General features: G+C 43.1%; 2 protein-coding genes and 1 long non-coding RNA gene across 5 annotated transcripts in view; 1 reads left to right on the plus strand and 2 right to left on the minus strand.

Annotated features, from left to right (window-relative positions):
* The window catches only part of PROC (protein C, inactivator of coagulation factors Va and VIIIa), a 66,654-nt gene that overhangs the window by 12,582 nt on the left and 32,874 nt on the right, over positions 1 to 21,198 (plus strand). Inside the window, exons 4-5 of the mRNA XM_033959601.1 lie at positions 1,499 to 1,523; positions 12,598 to 12,708. Coding sequence (XP_033815492.1) covers positions 1,499 to 1,523; positions 12,598 to 12,708 — 136 coding nt within the window. The remainder of the gene's footprint in view (positions 1 to 1,498; positions 1,524 to 12,597; positions 12,709 to 21,198) is intronic.
* On the minus strand, positions 1,112 to 20,977 carry LOC117367205. Of its 3 annotated transcripts, none has more exons than XR_004540711.1 (4): positions 20,860 to 20,977; positions 18,433 to 18,509; positions 12,517 to 12,947; positions 1,112 to 1,506 (listed from the first exon to the last, which is right to left on the minus strand). It is a non-coding gene; the product is annotated as an uncharacterized LOC117367205 (long non-coding RNA). The 3 variants fall into 3 exon arrangements; XR_004540710.1 differs by lacking the exon at positions 1,112 to 1,506 and having other exon boundaries at positions 12,244 to 12,637; positions 12,875 to 12,947; XR_004540709.1 differs by lacking the exon at positions 1,112 to 1,506 and having other exon boundaries at positions 12,244 to 12,947.
* On the minus strand, positions 3,355 to 3,947 carry LOC117367203 (guanine nucleotide-binding protein G(I)/G(S)/G(O) subunit gamma-5). Its single transcript, XM_033959600.1, has one exon. It carries the CDS (start codon positions 3,864 to 3,866, stop codon positions 3,660 to 3,662), a length of 207 nt encoding a protein of 68 aa, XP_033815491.1. The 5' UTR covers positions 3,867 to 3,947; the 3' UTR covers positions 3,355 to 3,659.

Here is a 21,198-nt window from a genome sequence, read left to right on the forward strand (position 1 = left end):
AAATACCAAACATGTCATATTTGCCAAGAAAAAAAAAAATCTATTCCAACCAATCTATCTTGTAGACCTTTGCAAACCCAATATGGTCCGTGTTTCGGCTTTGTGATAAAAAGCCTTCTTCGGGAGTACCGATGATAATCCGATAGATGGCGCTCAAGTATTTCAAAAACAAAAACGTGTTCTAGTGCTATATATCAAATTGTAGAAATGATGTCTCAAAAAGAGATTTTGCGTATCACGCAAAAACTACATGGCCATCCTGTCATAAGCAGCATAAAAGTGATTAGATTGGTGGGGTGATTAAGATATTTTGGTTGCATGTTACTCATGTGCTAACACAGTGGATACAGGAACCAATACAGGTTTTACCTCAGGTTTGCTTGCTTGGGTTGCTTAACCTTAGAGATGCTCCCTGGCAGACTAAGCTTGTGCGTATGGGTCTTGCAGTGGCAAATTGCCTGATTGCACAGCACAGGAAGAAAATCATTGCTCCCTTGGGGGATGAGTGGTTGGTCAAATTAAAAAAAATAGCACAGATGGAATGTCTAGCTGCTTGGCATCATGGTTATTATGTCCAGCAGGAACGTACTTGGGACAAAATATTCCAATTTATTTAATCCTTTCTTCGAGCTGAGGGGGGGAAGGAGTTTGTGGGGTGATAAAGGAGTCTCTCTGAAGGAACCACAAAGGGACTTCCATATGGAGTTCACTATGTTTTGTTTTATTTTACTTTTGTTGTTATTGTTTTACTTTATAACACATGATATGAAGAGGGTGGAGCTGGGAACTGACAGGGAGGTGGCTGTTATGTAATTAATATTGTGTTGTTGAAGTGTGATTTTCTGCTGTGATGTCTCCCAGTGCTGTGAGATTGTTGTTGTTGCTGTTGTTGTATTGTACCTTTATAAAGTACTAAAATTCAAATAAAAATTTATAAACATAAAAAAAGTGATTAAATTGGTTGGAATAGATTTTTTTTCTTGTCAAATATGACATGTTTGATATTTTAACAGCTGATTGTATTCAATAAACTCTGTTTTACCCCTGGTTGATATGTATGGTTCCTTCCCCACTCTTTTCTGTTGCATTCTATGTGGCCCACAAATGCAGTCTCCTAGAGCTTTTAATGGTGAGAGAATAGTTGATTTACCAGCCAAATAGAAATCTAGCTTTATTTATTCATTCATTCATTCAATTTTCTTTACCATTCTCCCAGGGAAGCTCAGAACGGTTTACATGAATTTATTCAGGCTCAAGCATTTCTCCTTGTCTGTCCCGGTGGGCTCACAATCTATCTAATGTACCTGGGGTAATAGGGGGATTAAGTGACTTGCCCAAGGAACAGCGTGGGTGCCAAAGTTCTAGCTTTAACCACTGCGCCATACTTCCTATCATGTGACTGGAGCAGGCTGACTCAAGGAAGAGTATATGAAGGGAGGTAATACTTTGTAGGCAGCTAATCTTCAGCTTGTTCATTACTTTTCTTCTCTCTTCACAGCTCAGCTTCTGGACAAAATATTATGGTAAGTGCTTAATAGATGAAAATGTACATAAAAGTAATAAACCCAACAGGTTCATCTGAAGTGAAGTTCATAGTGTAGCCCCCTATATCTGGCTAAGCCATAAAGAAGAGGGATACAAATAAGTACTAAGGAGTCTCTTCAGTTAGACACTCAACTCTCTTTTATGAGTCTTCTGAAAGTGGAGGATGATTCCACCTGGGACCCAGGTGAGGAGGTAGAATGACAGCATAAAGCAAGAATCATAGTAGAAAGTTGAAGTGGTATTATAATAAATAATATAAATTTACTGAGGAACAATGAGGCAAATACAGTGAAGCCATACAAGCAATCATATTCAGGTTTAGTCCAGTACTTGGAAAAGTTAATTTCTAAATGTTTTGTATTGTGATCCTGAGACACAATGGGACTCATTTTCAAAAGAGAAAATGTCGCAAAAATGGCATAAAGTGACATTTTTACCAAAATGTTCAAAATTGGATTTAGATATCATTTTGAAAATGCCCCTCAGTGTCTTTTCCGTGTGCCTTGCATGACTTCTTCAGCTCTTTAAATAGGGGATATTTAAATAGGGGAACCCTCCATTTGTAAATTAATCTTTCGCTTTATACCTTGGATCCATTGCAGACTCCCTCACCAACTTTAATTTCTCTAACTTTTCTCCACTTTGTGGCCTGGTGAGAGCTGCTGGGCTGACCTGTTATAGGGAAACTCTATCTTCTTCTTTCTCCCAGGTTTCACTGAAGTAGCCAAAAATCTATCCTTACTTGTTTGCCCTTATGACCTATGGATTACTCTAAATCAGTGGTCTCAAACTCAAATCCTTTGCAGGGCCTCATTTTGGATTTGTGGTGTCATATTAATTTTAGGCCCAAGAAAAGCACTAGGTCTTATTTTCGGGGTAGGTCTTATTTTTTTCCATGTACAATGATCATATCTCCCTTCCTCTCCTCCACCCCAATTCTTCCTTTCCTTTTTCTCCCCCACATGTGCAGCATCTTTCCTCCCCTCTCACCCATCCTCTTGTACCTTCCCTCTGCAGCATCTTTCTATCCCTCCCATCCCTTATGCAGCAGAACCCTTGCCCACTTCTATCTCTCCCTTCCATGCAGCTGCAGGAGAACCCTTGACTTGATTGTTCCTTTAAAGAGATGATTGGACCTTTAAAGAGATCGATGACCTACAAATGCAAAACGTTCCCCTGATATACTGTATTGTCCAAAGTTGCTCTCTGGTTTGAATGATCTCACATAACACTGTAGGCCTCCTACCCCCCATCCGCCCCTACCATGCAGCTGAACCCCCACTGACCCTCCCATCTTTCCATCTCTCCCTCCCGTCCGAACCCTGAAGACCCTCCAACTGCGAGACCTACATACCAACCTCCAAACAGCAGTATTGACAGCACTCTAAACAGGCTACTTTGCAGCCGTTCCATCCTGGGGCCTTCTGTATGCCGCGTTGCTGATGATATCACCAGTGATGCGGCAAAGGGAATGCCCCGGCGAGAGAAGGCCGCAAAGCAGCCTGTTTAGAGGGAGGTATGTAGGTCTCACAGTTGGAGGGGGTCAGACGAGAGGGAGAGATGGAAAGATGGGATGGTCAGCGGGGGTTTGCCTGCGCAGCTGGGGTGGAGGCAGGGGCAGCAGGGAGAAGCGCTGCTGCCGGCGAATCCAGGGACTAAGGCTTATTTTTGGGGTAGGGCTTATATTAAGATCTACCCCGAAAATCATGTTAGGGTTTATTTTTGGAGTGGGCCTTATTTTCGGGGAAACACGGTAGTGCACTTCAGGTCAGCTGATGCTATTTTGTTGCATGTATGGAACTGTAGTTCTTTTTTTTGGAGAAGATTAATATTTATTGTTGCCCAGTGTAAAAAAAAAATAGTTTCCTTTTGAACTAGGGAAACATTATCAAACAGCATTCAGCCCAGTTGGAGAGGTAGATGTTAAGGTTTGACTACAGTAGCAGTTGACTGCACAAACTTGGCACATCATTACACTGCTGAGCTCTTGTAAGTCTTCATCTTGGGGCATTCTTTCTTGCAGTGGCTGCTACTGGTGACACACAGCATAGTCCAGTAGGTATGAAAAGTTAGTGAATATAAAGATCACTGAAAGAAAACAATATTTCACCAAATTACAAAAAGGAACAGACTTTTGGAGGACGGAAAGGATTTGTACTTGAAGATACCCCTGTCAGCAAAGGATCATGTGCTTCATTCTGCAAGCAGAACTGTTTTAACTCTGCAGCAGCCTGTGATACCTTCACTCGGTTCAGACTGGCCTCTAGACGCAGCTGCTGAACCATCTTCTTCATAGTGGCTAAGCTGGAGGTGCTAGACATAGTGCGGCTGTAGCCTTCCTAAAAGCAGGATGCTACAACTGTGTCGGCCAGTACAACTTCCAAGTCCACCGCAACTTTCTGCCCCCCTTCTTTCTCAGGGACACCCCTGCGCGCAGGCGCACAACCACGCGGACGTCTAAAAGATGGAACTGTAGTTCTTATTATCTAAAGGAAAGCAGTGGGATAATCTGAATTATATCTCGATGTTAACTAGGACTGGCTCAGGCTTTTAGGTCAACCTGGGCTGCATTAGTAAACCTAGTTACAGCTCCTATTTGCTGAGTTTCAAAGCTATCTTTTTCAGTGAGCCATTAGAGTTTGCAAAAAACAGGGATTTGATGTTCTCAGTTACTCTTACAAAATAAATCTACTATGCAGCTAAAAAGTACAAAGCTATGAAACAGCATGGAGTGGCTCTAGAGCGTGGCTACTGAAATGGTCTTCTTTAAGCATATAGGGAAAGACAAATATCTCAATATGCATACTTTGGAAAAAAGATAGGAGAGGGAAGATATGATAGAGACATTTAAATATCTCCATTGCATAAATGCACAGGAGGTGAGTTTCTTTCAATTATAAGGAAGTTCTGGAATGAAGAGGCATAGGATGAAGTTGAAAGGGGACAGAATCAGGAACATCCTGAGGGAATACTTCTTCATGGAAAGGTTAGTGAATTTGTGGAATGTAATTCAAGCAGTGGCATAGTAAAGGGAGGTGGAGATGTCCCGCCCCGGGCGCCATCTTGGTGATTGTGTCAATACCCGTTCTCCTCTCCCCCCCACTCCACCTCCTTCTGCGCGTGCCTTCACATCCCTCCCCTCCATCATACCTCTATCATAAGAACATAAGAACATAAGAACTGCCATCTCCGGATCAGACCTTTGGTCCATCAAGTCCGGCGATCCGCGCACGCGGAGGCCCTGCCAGGTGTACCCTGGCGTAATTTATAGTCCATCATATCTTTATATGCCTCTCTTAAGGAGATATGCATCTAGTTTGCTCTTGAAGCCTAGGACGGTCGATTCCGCAATAATCTCCTCTGGGAGGGCATTCCAGGCGTCAACCACTCTCTGAGTAAAGCAGAACTTCCTGACATTAGTCCTGAACCTGTCCCCCCTTAGCTTCATTTCATGTCCTCTAGTCCGTGTCAAATTGGACAATGTAAATAATCTTCTCTGCTCTATTTTGTCGATTCCTTTCAGTATTTTGAAGGTCTCGATCATATCCCCACGCAGTCTCCTTTTCTCTAGGGAGAACAATCCTAGTGTTATAAGTCTATCCTCGTATTCCAGTTTCTCCATACCCTTCACCAGTTTTGTTGCTCGTCTCTGCACCCTCTCCAGCAGTTTTATATCCTTCTTTAGGTAGGGAGACCAATGTTGGACGCAGTATTCCAAGTGTGGTCTGATCATTGCCCTATAAAGCGGCATTATAACTTTCTCCGATCTACTCGAGATTCCTTTCTTTATCATGCCCAACATTCTATTTGCCTTCTTTGCCGCTGCCGCGCATTGTGCCGACGGCTTCAGGGTCCTATCTATCAGTACACCCAGGTCCTTTTCTTGTTCACTCTTCCCCAGAGTTGCACCTGACATTGTATACTCGTATTCCTTATTCTTATTGCCTAAATGCATTACCTTGCATTTCTCCACATTGAACTTCATCTGCCATTTCTCCGCCCATGTTTCTAACCGACACAAGTCGCTCTGGAGTTCCTCTCTATCCTCCTGTGATCTGATTGCCCGGCATAATTTTGTATCATCTGCAAACTTGATGATCTCACTGGTTGTTCCTTCCTCCAGGTCATTGATATAAATATTAAAAAGGATCGGCCCAAGTACCGAGCCCTGTGGTACACCACTAGTCACTTTCTCCCAGTCGGAGAACTTCCCATTTATGCCCACTCTCTGCTTTCGGTTTTCCAGCCATTTGCCTATCCACCTTTGTATATCCCCCTCTATGCCATGGCTTTGTAGTTTCCTGAGAAGTCTTTCATGTGGAACTTTGTCGAACGCTTTCTGGAAGTCCAAGTATATTATGTCCACCGGCTTCCCACTATCAATTTGCTCGTTCACAGTCTCAAAAAATTGGAGTAAATTCGTCAAACATGATTTCCCTTTCCTGAATCCATGTTGACTGGGTTTCATCAAGTCGTGTGCGTCCAAGTGCCAGACTATGCTATCCTTGATCAGTGCTTCAACCATCTTGCCGGGGACAGACGTAAGACTCACAGGCCTATAGTTGCCCGGTTCCCCTCTCGATCCTTTTTTAAAAATTGGCGTGACGTTCGCTATCCTCCAGTCGTCCGGTATCTGTCCAGTTCTGATTGTCAGGTTTGCAAGTTTTTGCAATAACTCTCCGATTTCAACCTTCAATTCCTTTAAGACTCTCGGGTGAATTCCATCCGGTCCAGGGGATTTGTCACTTTTAAGTTTGTCGATCTGATAGTATATCTGGTCTAAGTCCACTTCAACTGTGGTGAGGCTGTCTTCTATTTCTCCTGCAAACACTTTCTCCGCTTCAGGTATTGTTGAGGTGTCCTCCTTCGTAAAGACGGACGCAAAGAAGGAATTTAGTTTGTCTGCGATTTGTTTATCTTCCTTGATGTACCCTTTTCTTCCCTGGTCGTCCAGGGGTCCCACTGCCTCTTTTGCAGGTTTTTTCCCTTTCACGTATCTAAAGAAGGGCTTGAAGTTTTCGGCCTCCTGGGCTATTTTTTCCTCATACTCCTGTTTGGCATCCCTCACCGCCTTGTGACATTTCTTCTGATCATCTTTATGTTTGTTCCAGGCTTCGGTTGTCTTTATGCATTTCCATTTTTTGAAAGAGTCCTTCTTTTCTTTTATGGCTTCCTTCACCTGTATGGTAAGCCATGCCGGTTCTCTTTTGCTCTTTGTTCTCCGATCTTTGGAAATCCTCGGAATGTAGAGATCTTGTGCTTCTGTGATAGTATTTTTCAGTAGGGACCATGCCTGATCTACCGTTTCAAGTTTGTCCACCATCTTCTCGAGTCGTTTTTCTACCATGGCTCTCATGCGATCGTATTTACCCTTTTTAAAGTTTAAGGTGGTGGTTAAGGTTTTGGCATGTTTCCCTTTCCCGATGTCAAGTTTAAAGTTGATTACATTGTGATCACTCGTTCCCAGTGGAACCACGACTTCCACTTCTGCTATCTCTTCACTAACGCAAGCAGCAACTCCAGCCTGCTGCTCACTCCACTGTCAGCTCTTTCTCTGACATCACTTCTGGGTCCCGCACCTAGAAGTGACATCAGAGGGCAACGGGTTGGTGGGCAGCGGGTTGGTGATGCTGCTTGCGCCAAGGAAGTTATAAGAGGTACGGGGGTAGGGAAGGGGTGTGTGTGCGTGTGGCAGGGGGGTGGGAAAGAAATGTGGGGCGCCACGGCCCCAGGTGCCTCACCCTCGCTACGCCACTGAATTCAAGCAAGTTTGGGATAAGTACATAGGATCTCTAAGGGAGAGGTTGGGAAAGTAGATGGCATGGATAGGCAGACTAGATAGACTATATGGTCTTTATCTGCAATCATTTTTCTATGTTTATATGCAACATATTTAAAAGGAGAGGATTTGGATTTAGCTCATGCCTTTCTCAGTTTTTTTTTTAATGTGAGTTACATTCAAATACCATAGGTTTCTTCCTGTCCCCAGAGAGTTTACAGTCTAAGTCTGTACCTGAGGCAATGAAGGTTTAAGTGAAGATGGCAATGTTTCTGTTAAAGACATAAGTAATATACATCATAGATCAGGCTATCAATCACAGAAAAAAAAAAACCCATGCATGACCAATTGTATTTACTACTACTGTAAGATACTCTCCAGTAGTCTTACTTGCTGTGTGTGTGTTGCTGCAAAAGGGCCATACCAAACAGAGTAATTTAGGGGAGTGTATAAAGTTGCTACAGCACCCCCTGGGAGTCTGCTGTCATGGAATTTTCCTAATTCTATATTACCTAGAGCAGTGTTCTTCAACCTTTTGACACCTATGGACCGGCGGAAATAAAATAATTATTTTGTGGACTGGCACCAGTCTGTGGACCGGCAGTTGAAGAACAGTGGGCTAAGTTGTGGCTATCTCCACCCAATCTCTGCCCCAGACCCTACCCCCATAATAGTACTAATTGTAACACCATTTTTTCCATTCATTTTTCATATATACACACATACAATATAATCGTATTAACAACACATAATGGTTAACCACAAAATTAAAATACATAAAGCACACTGTATGCTTTTCAACATTCATTCCTATTAGAAAACAGATAACCACATGCAAATGCAGGACCAAAAACTAAAAGTACTAATATTTACAAACAAACCCTAAGATGCAAGACTCTGCAAGAAGTACAACCCCAGAGGAAAATAAACAAATACATTTCTTCCTGAACAGACAGCAGATGTAAAATCACTAAATAAAAAAATAAAAGCATGCCCCCTACCGTTGTTGTCTCTCTCCCTCCATGCTGTGCCTTGCCTTCTGGCCTGCCCCCCAGTGTTATCTTCAGGCCGGTCTATGGTGCGATCAACATGGCATCTTTGAGCCAGCTCACTGAGTGCTGCATTGCACAAAACTGTGGGCAGCGGCTCCTGACGCACATCCCGTGCCTCGTCTGGAAGCCTTCCATTTGATGTTGCAACATCAGAGAGAAGGCTTCCGGTTCAGGTGCAGGACGTACATAGGAGCCTTTTCCCATGGCTTTGTGCACTGCAGCACTCAGGGAGCTGGCCCAAAGATGCCGCATTGATCGCACCATGGACCAGTGGCTGAAGAACACTGTCTTCTGCCCAATGGACGTGCTGGCCCTGTGGACTGGCAGAAAATTTATGCAGACCAGCACCGGTCCATGGACCGGCGGTTGAAGAACACTGACCTAGAAAACCCTAGAGTAGGTGTGGACATTGGGCCAATATTGAACTGCAGGAGGCAGCGATCCTGGATATTCAATGCCGGGGTTGCTAGCATTGAATATCCGGGACAAAGGTCAGTAGCTTACACTTAGCCAGTCAAGCCAATTATCACTGGCAGACCAGCTAAGGCTAATGGCCAAAGATAGACCAGTCTTTTAGGTGGGTCTATCTGTGTGTATGTCTTAGCCGCTCAGCTGATGAAAATTAGCAGTAACCAGCTAAGTTGTACAACATAGCCAGTCACCGGACTGACTGGTGAGCCCGATATTCAATGAGAGATAGCAGGCTAATGTCTAGCCAGCCAAATGGGACTTAGACAGCTGGGAGCCATTCCTGGTGGCTAAGTCCTACTGAATATCAGCGGGGAGTGGGTATTGTTTTAAGTTAGTTAAGTTAGGGTCTCTTTCCCTTGTTTTGTGGAGACAAGATCTCTGTTTTGTTTGGATTTTTGAAATTGTAAATCTTTTAAGTTTGAATCTTCATAAAGTAAAAAGAGGAGGAGTCTAGTAACTCTACAGATGATTTAATTCTTAAAGCAACTACAAAGGAAGAGTTATAGCTCATGACAAGAGAACATCTAGGTTCCCCTGAGCTTCTTTATTGATTATAGGAAGGTGGATTTTAGTCTACCTTATTACTCCTGATGAATAAGAAGAGTCTGAAGAAGTTTCTGTAGCATATTATTTAGAGCAGTGGTCTCAAACTAGCGGCTCTTGGGCCACATGCGGCTGCCAGGTACTATTTTGAGGCCCTCAGTATGTTTATCATAATCACAAAAGTAAAATAAAACAGTTTCCTGATCTTATGTCTCTTTAGCTATAAATGACAATATTATTATTAAGACTTAGGCAAAAGGAAAGATTTATAAACTATAACGAGTTTTACCTCATGCAAAATTGTCATTTCTTTAATAAGACATTAACTATTTTTTCTGAGGCCCTCCAATGGGATGGGTGAGAGGGGAGGAAAGATACTGCACAGGTGGGGGAGAGAAAGGAAAGGAAGAATTGGGGTAGAGGAGAGGAAGGGAGATATGATCATTGTACATGGAAAAAAATAAGACCTACCCCAAAAATAAGACCTAGTGCTTTTCTTGGGCCCAAAATTAATATGACACCACAAATCCAAAATGAGGCCCTGCAAAGGATTTGAGTTTGAGACCACTGATTTAGAGTAATCCATAGGTCATAAGGGCAAACAAGTAAGGATAGATTTTTGGCTACTTCAGTGAAACCCGGGAGAAAGAAAAAGATAGAGTTTCCCTATAAGAGGTCCCCCCAGCAGCTCTCACCAGGCCACAAAGTGGAGAAAAGTTAGAGAAATTAAAGTTGGTGAGGGAGTCTGCAATGGATCCAAGGTATAAAGGGAAAGATTAATTTACAAATGGAGGGTTCCCCTCTTTAAATATCCCCTATTTAAAGAGCTGAAGAAGTCATGCAAGGCACACGGAAAAGACACTGAGGGGCATTTTCAAAATGATGTCTAAATCCAATTTTGAACATTTTGGTAAAAATGTCACTTTATGCCATTTTTGCGACATTTTCTCTTTTGAAAATGAGTCCCATTGTGTCTCAGGATCACAATACAAAACATTTAGAAATTAACTTTTCCAAGTACTGGACTAAACCTGAATATGATTGCTTGTATGGCTTCACTGTATTTGCCTCATTGTTCCTCAGTAAATTTATATTATTTATTATAATACCACTTCAACTTTCTACTATGATTCTTGCTTTATGCTGTCATTCTACCTCCTCACCTGGGTCCCAGGTGGAATCATCCTCCACTTTCAGAAGACTCATAAAAGAGAGTTGAGTGTCTAACTGAAGAGACTCCTTAGTACTTATTTGTATCCCTCTTCTTTATGGCTTAGCCAGATATACCCTGAAAATAAGACCTAGTGCTTTTCTTGGGCCCAAAATTAATATGACACTATCTTATTTTTGAGGAAACACGGTAGTAACCTTAGCCTGTACCAGTAGTTCTGTTTCCAGCAATCTGAGGACTGCTCTGTATTGTACAACTTTCTGCAGTGCTTTTTTTCCCCAGCAAAGTACTCATAGACAGAGTTGTCCTTAGGGGTTAGGGTAACCACTCAGGACCAAACCCCCACAATAGCCATTGCCCCTCCAACTGATCACAGAGTCTATGAAAAGGCAGCATGGCAAATATTTCAGCAGTCCCTACAACACACTAAGTACCCTCTGAAAAAAAATCCCCTAGCTATCTGTGTGAGCCAGCTCATAAAAGTTCAAGCAGTTTGCATCAAATATCTTTTAATATTCTACCTGGTAATAAGCTTCACAAATCTGCTCAAGAAACAATACCTTTTTTGTGTCTTTTCCTTGGTCCCACAGAGAAATACTACTATGTTTATATAACAAGTGCTGTTTTGTTAGAATGTTGTACCCCACCCAGATTTATTGGCAAAGAGGTGGGTAGTCAGTTTAGTTTTAATAAATAAATAAATGAATAAGTATTTACGTATATATCACCCATTCATGTACAGTACTTCAAGAGTGGAGGAATAGCCTAATGGTTAGAACAGCAAATTGAGAACCAGTGAAGCTAGGGCTCAAATGCCTCTGTGGCCCCTTGCTATCTTGGGCAACTCACTCAAAGTTAAAATAAAATATGATACAGATACATGTATATAGACCAGGGGTAGGGAACTAAACTGACTACCCACCTCTTTGCAAATCTGGGTGGAGTACAACATTCTAACAAAACAGCACACGTTATATAAACATAGTAGTCCTCGAGAGCCGTATTCCAGTCGGGTTTTCAGGATTTCCCCAATGAAGATGCATTGAAAGCAATGCATGCAAATAGATCTCATGCATATTCATTGGGGAAATCCTGAAAACCCGACTGAAATATGGCTCTTGAGGACCGGAGTTCCCTATCCCTGATATACACTATATTTAGTTGAATAGGCCAAACTCCTTAGGAGGCGTGAAAATATAGTGTACTTAGCTGCAATAGTAAACCTAATATTAGATTGATTTGGTATGAACATATGCAAATAAGATGATCGATGTGCCGGTAACATAAGTAGGATGAATGATTATGCCATAATTATGCTGGTCTTAATAACTCTGTATTGTACCACTGCTACAGAAGTCCCTGTAACTCTGTATAGAGCCCATATATTGTAACACCTCTACAGAAGCTCATGCAAACTGCTCTGAATTGAATCCCCAGTCATTAGTAGCAGTATAGAAGCTCACAATAAACAAAATAAACTCAGTCTTCAATTGTATTAGGTACATATTTAGACTGAGCCCACTGAGAATAGGATGATATCTACTGTACCTAAACGTCTCTTACCTTGAGCTTGTGCTGAAAAATGCAAAAGCTAAATCTAAAATCCTTTCCATTCATTCCCCCTATAACTCTTAAGCATCCTCAGAAACATACAAAGCATTAGTACATACCTTATTCATATAATATGTATACCAAAAATAGCCCTGCATTATATTTCCTGTCACTTATTTATATATACAACATTTGTCACTCAAACCTCATTTGTCTCCCAAATGCCTAGCAAAACTAATGATAAACACGTCAATCTCTTTCTTTGTATAGCTACACATATGATGTTGGTCAGTAAAAGTGCAGAATCTTGAGCTTCTTTGTTGACATAACCCTATTTCAAAACCAAATACAGTTGAGTAGGGAGATCTTACAGCTTTTGAAATATTTAGATCAGGTAACATTACCCATAAAATGGGAGTTAGAATGTTAAGGTCCATTGGTTGCTTATTCATGTCCTCATAGCCACCTACTTTCCTGTATTTCAGATGGAGACCAGTGTATGTCCAACCTCTGTGTAAATGGTACCTGCAAGGATAACATTGGAAGATTTGACTGTATTTGTCACCATGGTTGGGAAGGGCATCTGTGCCAATATGGTAACCTCAATGTCTTGGAGATATTCTGCACACATATATTACCAGCTTTTCTCTCTGTCTTTGCTGTGACATGAGCAATCATTCCTTAGCATAGATTCTGGAGGTCTGCAACTGGAGCTGGTTTATATTATTATCATTATCATTATCATAGCTTCACTTGACCTACCAGCTGCTGTAAGCATCGTCCTTCCTAAGAACCTAGGATATTCAGAGGTATCAGTGCAGGATGTAGGCAGTTCCTATAATAATAAAATTATGATGATGATAATTATTATGTTGTCATGTGTGGCGCATCACAGCCAAAGTTGACTGGTTTTAACTCTATAAATTTGAGTCTTTCCCAGGGACCTGGAAATCATAGAGATAGCTTTGAAAAATGTATGCTGCTCTGAATAGAGTAATTTTTTCGTAAACTACATGTAAATGGAATTGTCTTTTAAATTTACAGTTTCTAAGTATTTTGGAAGTGTAGCCAAGCTGTGCAAATTAACCTGCTTCTTATTTCAAATATATGCAGATCTATCTCATGAGTATTCCTTATGATTGTCCTAAAAAATATATGTATTTGCAAGCTTCCAGCAGATAATATAACATACAATTTTATTTATATACTGCTATACACCTTGGTTTTCAATGCAGTTAACAGAGTTATCTAATGGCCGAACATAACCAGCACATAGTACAAGTACAGTGATCTAAATCAGTGTTTTTCAACCTTTTTACACCCGTGGACCAGCAGAAATAAAAGAATTATTTTGTGGACCGGCAAACTACTAAGACCAAAATAAAAAAACACATTTCTGCCCCGTCTCCGCAAGCTCGGTCCCCACAAACCATCTGATCCCATCTGCACAAGCCTCAGTTATGATTTTATATTGAACGTATTTTATTAAAGTATAAAAAGAAACAATATTCTGTACAATTGTCATTTTATAAATATAAATATTCAGAGCAAGGACCAACAAAACCCCTGTCTCCCCTCCCCTTCACATATATCCCCTCTACTATCAAGAAAACTGAACAAGCCAAATTATTACAGAATGCGAGACAGAAATATCATGCTAACAGAATACTGCAGTCAACACATGACAGGAATAGTGTCAGGCTTTGCAGTCCCCAGTTATGTCTCTAACAGGATATATATTTCAAATCTGATATATTCTAATGACAAAATAAAAATAAAATGATTTTTTTCTACCTTTTGTGGTCTCTGCTTTCATCTTCTTTTCACTCTTTTCCTTCCAGCATCTGCCTGTCCATCCACTGTCTGCCCCCTTCCATATGTATCTGACTTCTTTCTATGCCCCTCTCCCCTTTCCATCCAGCCTGTGCCTCCTCTCTCCTTTTTACATCATTCATTCCAGCTTCACTGCTTTCTTCATTTTTATCTCTCTTACACCAGATCTAGCATCTTTATCCCTCTCTCATTTCTCTGTTGACCCCCTTTCCAGCATCAATCTTTCTCTACTTTCTCATTCCTCTCTCTCCCCTTTCTCTCCATTCCACCCTGACCCCCTTTACCCTCCTGTAATCTCCCTGTCAGCTGTTTCCTTACTTTTTTTCTTCTCCCCCTATCCAACAGTAGCTCTCTTCCCATCCCTTTCCCTCTTCTCCTCCCAGCAGCATCTCTCCTTCTACCTCCCTCCAGGTGCAGTAGCAGCTCTCCCTTTTATCCAGCAGCTTCCCAGCCTCCAACAGTGGCTTCCTCTGCCTGCAGCAGTGATTTACATAGGCAGTCTTGGGTCCGTTGCCGCCTCTGAGGAAAGGGGAAGTTGCCAAAGTGAATCACTGCCCTGGTAAGTACAGAGCTGCTAGGAGAGGAGACAGCCACTGTTGAAGGCTCCCTGCACATTTGCAACCACCCCAAGCCGGCAAAAACAGCTTTGCACCGCAGGCCCTGCCACCCAAGACGAGCCGGAGGCCCCTACCCGCCGCATCCTGCACGTGGGCAAACTCTCAGCACAGACGCTGCTGATGGCCCCAATCCACACGCTGACCCCCTTCCTCCCCCCGTGCACACTGACCATCTCCTTTCTACCTACACTTTCCCTGAAGCCCTCTTCGGCGACTCGGCAGGGGCAGCGATCAAGACAGACTGCCGACGGGATCTTTCCTCTCTGAGTCCCGCTTATTTTGTTTCAACTTCCTGTTTCCACATAGGCGAGACTCATAGAGGGAATGCCCGACGTTGGCAGCCTGTCTTGATCGTCCGAGGCTGGGAGGAACAGAATATTTCCGCGAACACCACCGGGGCAGGAAATTTAATGGTGTCGATCTCGCCAGCCCTGCGTGGTCCGGCGGTTGAAGAACTGTGATCTAAATGCTGAGCAGAGTAGGCAAAATCAATACCTTACTACATATACAGTACATTCTCTTTGTTGTGTTTCTGTGCAGAGGGTAGTGGTAAAATTTTGAAACTCAATGAGCTGAAGAGGAGGGATATGGATATGTCTCTGAGGTGATGGTATGTGAAGGAAAAATTATGTTCTTACCTGTTAATTTTCTTTCCCTTAGACGCAGCAGATGAATCCAGAGACCAATGGATAGCTCACATCTACCAGCAGGTGGAGATAGAGAAACTGATTAACAGGTGGTCCTATTGGCTGACACTCCTCCTGTTTATCTAGTATAGCTCCTTGCCCAAGCATCCGTAACCATCAATAGGCATAGCATGTAAAAAACTTCTTTCCCATAACAAATCTCAAAATGCAACAATACAGAAAACAACTTGCCATAATAACAAACTGCGAAAGTTGCAAAAGAAAAAACCGAGAGACAATATCCAGAAAGGGTGGGGCTCTGGATTCATCTGCTGCGTCTAAGGGAAAGAAAATTAACAGGTAAGAAGATAATTTTTCCTTCCCTAGCAACAGCAGCAGATGAATCCAGAGACCAATGGGATGTAGCAAAGCAATCCTCAATCTGGGTGGGAAGCAAACGCCGCCTCCGCAACAACCGAAGCACAAAACGTCCCTACCACATGCGCCCCCACATCCAAGCAGAAATGCGGAGAGAAAGCACTCTCAGAAGACCAATTAGCCGCGAGACAAATCTCCTCCAAGGAAAAAACAGCCACATAGTGCGTGATCCTCCGCGGGTTTGATAGAATAGGTAACTGGCTCCTGGTTAAAAGGAGCTGTACAGCCCTTCCTGTCTGGTCGGGGGGCCCGTCTAGCATGTGCCATGAGAAAATGGTGACAGGAGCAAGCATGGAAATATGAAGTCCAGGCCCCCTCAGAAATAGAGAAAGAGAGCCCTGGCCGCAGGAAGATGCACAGTGTCATTATGCCCATAGAGACAGCCCGAACTTGGAAACTGTTTGTACTACCTTTAGGCATATATATCCTGTGCCACTACTAGACACATGCAGCTCAGCACAGAGGCCCAAATAAGGACAGTTACCAACAGACAAAGGTTCAATCTGCAGGGACCCCAAGAGAGACAATGAGATACCTGTGTGAAGTATGATTTTACTGCTGATCTCACCGTGCCGTGAGTTGCCGTATGTCGCCCCAGTCTGGAGACAAACCGAGACTGGGTGACCTAGCCCAGGTCAGAGTCTCTCTGGTAAACCCCCGTGAGTGCTAACCCCAGAGTCCGATTAAACAAGCAGCTTCCTTCAAGGGAGTACAGCAGGAACACAGACATAGACATATAAAGCTGCCCAAGCTTGTCCCAAAGCTGGTGACACACATACAACTTGTCTGAACCGGAAAGGAGAGAAGCCCCGGCATACCCTGACTAAAGTCAGCTGGAAACAAACTACCGGAACGCTGCAGCTCTCCCGCCATCGCCGGAGACCCAAGCGCACGCCGGATTCTCACTGACACGTGGCCGCTGCATCAACGCTCCTAGAAACATAGTTGGATTCAAGCCCCGCAAAATTTACCCTGCCGCGGCTTGCATAGAAAGAAAATCAGACTCAGGGAATAACCAGAAGAACGGTCCACAGCGCCGGAAAAAACATGTCCCATCTCATGCTGCTATAATCCGGCACCTGCACAATCAGCTGCACATGGCCGTAACAAACACCGATGAAAGAGAGCCTCAGAATAAACAGGACTACTGCTGCACTGAAACCCAACAATGAGAACAAGTGCGAGCAAGAAATCGCACCGCTACTGCCGTGCTGTAACCAACAAGGAAACCAAGCGCGTGCATGCAAAGGGCGGGAAGTCCCGGCTCCCTCCACGGATTTCTAGTCATAAAACTTAGCCTCAATAAAATATCCATGCCTTAAACGTACGATGAAAACAGAACCTGAAGTTCAAACAACTGTAAAAGCCAGACATACTCACAAGCTAGTTGTTAGAGCTGGTTGAATCCAGTTTGCAGCAAAAGCATGGCAGAATGTAGCAACTGTGGTCTCTTTTTTTTTTTTTTTTTTTACAGAGAAGGGAAAGAAGAAAAAAATTGAGACCCAGTCAGACCCTCTAGCAATGGAGGGAGGGTGAGGCAGGGACCTGGGGGGGGCCCAGGTGTAACCCCTAAAGCCGGCACCGTTCAGCCAGACACCCCTGTCTCATTGAAGAGAAAATCTCAACTGGAGAAATAGCATTGCCAGCTCACTGAAGAGAAAATCTCAACAGGAGAAAAAGAATGGCAGTCTCACAGAAGAGAAACCTCAACAGGAAAAACAGAATGGCAGTTTCACTGAAGAGAAACCTCAACAGGAGAAACAGAATGGCAGTCTCACTGAAGAGAAACCTCAACAGGAGAAAATAAAGTTCCAGCCACAGCCAGAATTCAGGAGCTAGTTGAATAGCGACCTTTTCCTGCTGGGAGTTAGAGAATACTAGATAAACAGGAGGAGTGCCAGCCAATAGGACCACCTGTTAATCAGTTTCTCTATCTCCGCCTGCTGGTAGATGTGAGCTATCCATTGGTCTCTGGATTCATCTGCTGTTGTTGCTAGGGAAGATGGATATATGCTCAACGGTTTGATTTCTGAAGGTGTATTATAAACATCCTGGTGGTAGAGAAATGCAATTACAATTAAGAAAATGATGTTAACTTTTGTCATAACTTTTGATGGTAAATGGGTTTCCCAGTTCAATTCAATACAATACCAAACCAAGGAATATTACAAAGAATAGAATGTTTCAATATAAATAAGTTCAAGTTGTTACTTTTTATGTGAAACAAATAGCACAATGTACCATGATATTAAATGTTATAATTGTATTATTACATTTAGGGGCTCTTGTACTAAGCTGCACTAAAAAGTGGCCAGTGCTATTATTAGTGCATGGGTTTCCCACATACTGAGGCCACTTTTAGAGCGGCTGTAAAATGGCAGTATTTTCCATTTTCTGAATTAATAGTAATGCGCTAAATTCCCAATTAGCATGTGACTATTAATTCATCAGCACACGGCCACTACTACAATAAATATGGAGTAGTAAAAGCTCCTGCACTACCCACAAGCTAATCAGTTAGTGTGCAGAGAAGTAGCTATGCTAGTAAAAGGACTCAGTTTGTTTAAAAGTGTTCATAAATAATGAAAATTATAAATAATTAAAATAAGGTCTAAAAATACAATAAAAACATGGCTGCTTATTTTAAGCATATAAAAGTTTTAATGTATATAATTACTAATCCGTACTCAGATCTGAGATTTTCTCTAGTTATGTGAAAAACAAAAATTATATATGTTCACACAGCAGAACTACTTTTATATGAAAAATTGTCTTTGCTAGCTCAATGTTCTTTCAGGTTGGGTACCTTAAATTTTTCTTCCACCTGTCCATGTCTCCTCCAGAGTCAGCATTTTCAGGATCCAGGAACTCCTACTGTCCTGTCTAAACAAATAAATAAATACAAAACAAAACAGTAAAACACTCAAAGAGAGAAATCCTTGCCTCCCTTCTCTTTCTATGTGTGTGTGTGTGTACACTTAGAAAGGCGTAATAAAGCAAAATACATCTAAGTCCGATTCAGACGTATGGCACTAGATGCCCAAAGTCGGCAGCAGGAAAATGTCCATTCTCGAAAAATGCATCTAAAATATATATTTTTTGAGAATCGTCTATCTGGATGTTCAGGCTATTGTTCATCCAGACCACCAGGTTGTCTATCTTTATACCATATGAACCCAAATTTTGTCCAAGTCCCAAATGTCCAGAACAAGACCTTTTGGATGTGGGAGGGGCCAGCATTGTGATGGACTGGCCACCCAGAAATGGCAACAGAGCAGTGGCGTACCTTACAGAGCACTGTTGTGAACTTCACGAAAAGGGTGCCACATAAACATCTCACCAGAACTACCTTATAGGTTATGGTGAGCCCCCCCAAACACCCCTTTACCCACATGTCTACAACCCCAAGAGATCAGGGCACCAAGGGAAGAGGTATAGAGAGAGAAAAGAAGAGGTCCTGAGCAGTGTTCCCTCTAAGCTGCGCTGGCGTGCGCTGGCGCACAAAATATTGCCTCGCAGCGCACAATGTCACGTCACAGCGCACGGCGTACGGAGATGGCAGGCCGCGGCGAGAGGAGAATCGGGCGAGTTGGCGCTGGCGCCCGATATTTTTAGCGCACGGGGAAAAAATTTTGCTCACACCACCCGACCGCTTAGAGGGAGCACTGGTCCTGAGACAGAACCCTGGGGTATGCCCCAGCAGAAGAGGATCCACCAGCATGTACACTAAAGGAGAGATGGAAGAGGTGGTAGGCAAACCAGGAGAGGACAGATTTGTGGAATCTAAGCGAAGGCAGTATATCATTGAGTATGTAGTGATAGTATCAAAAGCAGCAGACAGGTCAAGAAGGATGAGGGTCAAAGAAAGGCCCTTAAATCTGACAGTTTTTGCAGCTGCGTATTAAGCGTATCTTGAATCGCAGCTTGGACTTCCGTAACAATCTCAGCCACCCACACTGTGTTCGTCGATGGCTGGGCTCCCGACTCATACTCTGCCATTTTGGAATCGGCCCTGCGTGGCTTCTCGCTTTCCTTTCTAGCAGGTTTAGTAGCCATGGTGCTCAGAAGCTAGTGCAATGATCTGGAGACAGCACTCACAAAGTCCATTAGGAACTCTTAGGAGTTTAAATGTCGCCAGTAGAGCATCGGAGGGAGAGGAAAATGATCACAGCCTGGGAGCGTAGTCCACTCACATCCTCTCAACAAGATGGCATCACGTGACCCTCCACATTTTGCATGTTAAAAAATGGCCATGTTTGTTACTAGATTTTTGTACGTCTTCCGCAAAATGTCTAAACTCAGGTTTACTTAAATCTTCTAGGGAGATAATATTTTGTATTCTGTGATGATATATTCAAGTGACAATTCCAATATCACAGCTCTAAAAATATTTTATATATAAATTAATTAATTATTTATGTAAAGAGCTGTGATACTGGAACTGTCACTTAAACTCAGGTTTTAGACATCATATTAAAAATACTCCCTCTATATGTCTTTATAAAAGTCATCTTCTTTCTCCCTTAACCCAGGCACCCTGTTATAAAATTACCATATTTTTCGCTCCATAAGACGCACTGGACCATAAAATGCACCCTAGATTTAGAGTAGGAAAACCAGAAAAAAAACATTCTGAACCAAATTATGTAGTAATATATACCAGGCTCTGCACCCTGTCTTCCCTTCCCTGCCAGGCTGTTCATTTCATTTTTCATATACACACAATACACATAGCAGATATAAATTATCAAAACTGACACATTTTGATCACTAAATTGAAAATAAAATAATTTTTCCTACTTTTGTTGTCTGGTGATTTCATGGGTCTCCTTCCTTCCTTTCTTCACTCAGGCCCAATAATTGTCCCTTTCTATTCACTCCCTCCCATGTCCCAAATTCATGCCCCTCCCACTCACTCTCTTCCAGCCTTTGTTCTCTGACCTCCCTCCCTCCCATGTCCCGAGTTTGTGCCCCCTTACTGCCTTCTAGCCTTTGTCCTTCGTTCTCCCTCCCTCCCTTATCCCGAGTTGGTGCCTCCTTGCCCTCACTGCCTTCCAGCTTTTGTCCTTTGTTCTCCCTGCTGCGCCGAAGCTGACTTCGTACCTCCCCCCCCCCCCCCCCCCCCCGTGCACTGAAACCTGCCTACCCTCCGCCAATTCCTCCTCCTCTGTCCCCGGTCCGCTGCCGCTGCGCCAGAAACTGCCTTCCTCCCTACGTGCTGAAACTTGCCTACCTTCTGCCGATTCTTCCTCCTCTGGCCCAGGCCTGCCGCCGCTACGCCACAACTCAAAGAAGGGAAGGGAATGGTTAGCATGCAGTGATTGCACATCGCCAGCCGACAAGCCTTCGCCCGACATCAGAACTGACGTCAGTTCTGACGTTGGGAGAAGGCTTGTGGGCCAGCGACGTGCAATCGCTGCACACTGGCCCTTCCCTTACCTTCTTCGAGTTGCGACGGCGGGCAGCAGTCAGTCTGCATACCCCCAACGAGTGGGTCATTTTAAAAAGGTACACCGGGGTAGGTGGGGGGTGTTTTAAAAAAGTTACTTTCTCTTCATAAGATGCACTGAAA

This window comes from Geotrypetes seraphini, chromosome 9 (genome assembly GCF_902459505.1).
Source record: "Geotrypetes seraphini chromosome 9, aGeoSer1.1, whole genome shotgun sequence".
NCBI lineage: Eukaryota > Metazoa > Chordata > Amphibia > Gymnophiona > Dermophiidae > Geotrypetes > Geotrypetes seraphini.

Coding starts and splice junctions, on each gene's coding strand:
- LOC117367203 (XM_033959600.1), bottom strand. CDS start 3,866: ATGTCTAGCACCTCCAGCTTAGCCACTATGAAGAAGATGGTTCAGCAG.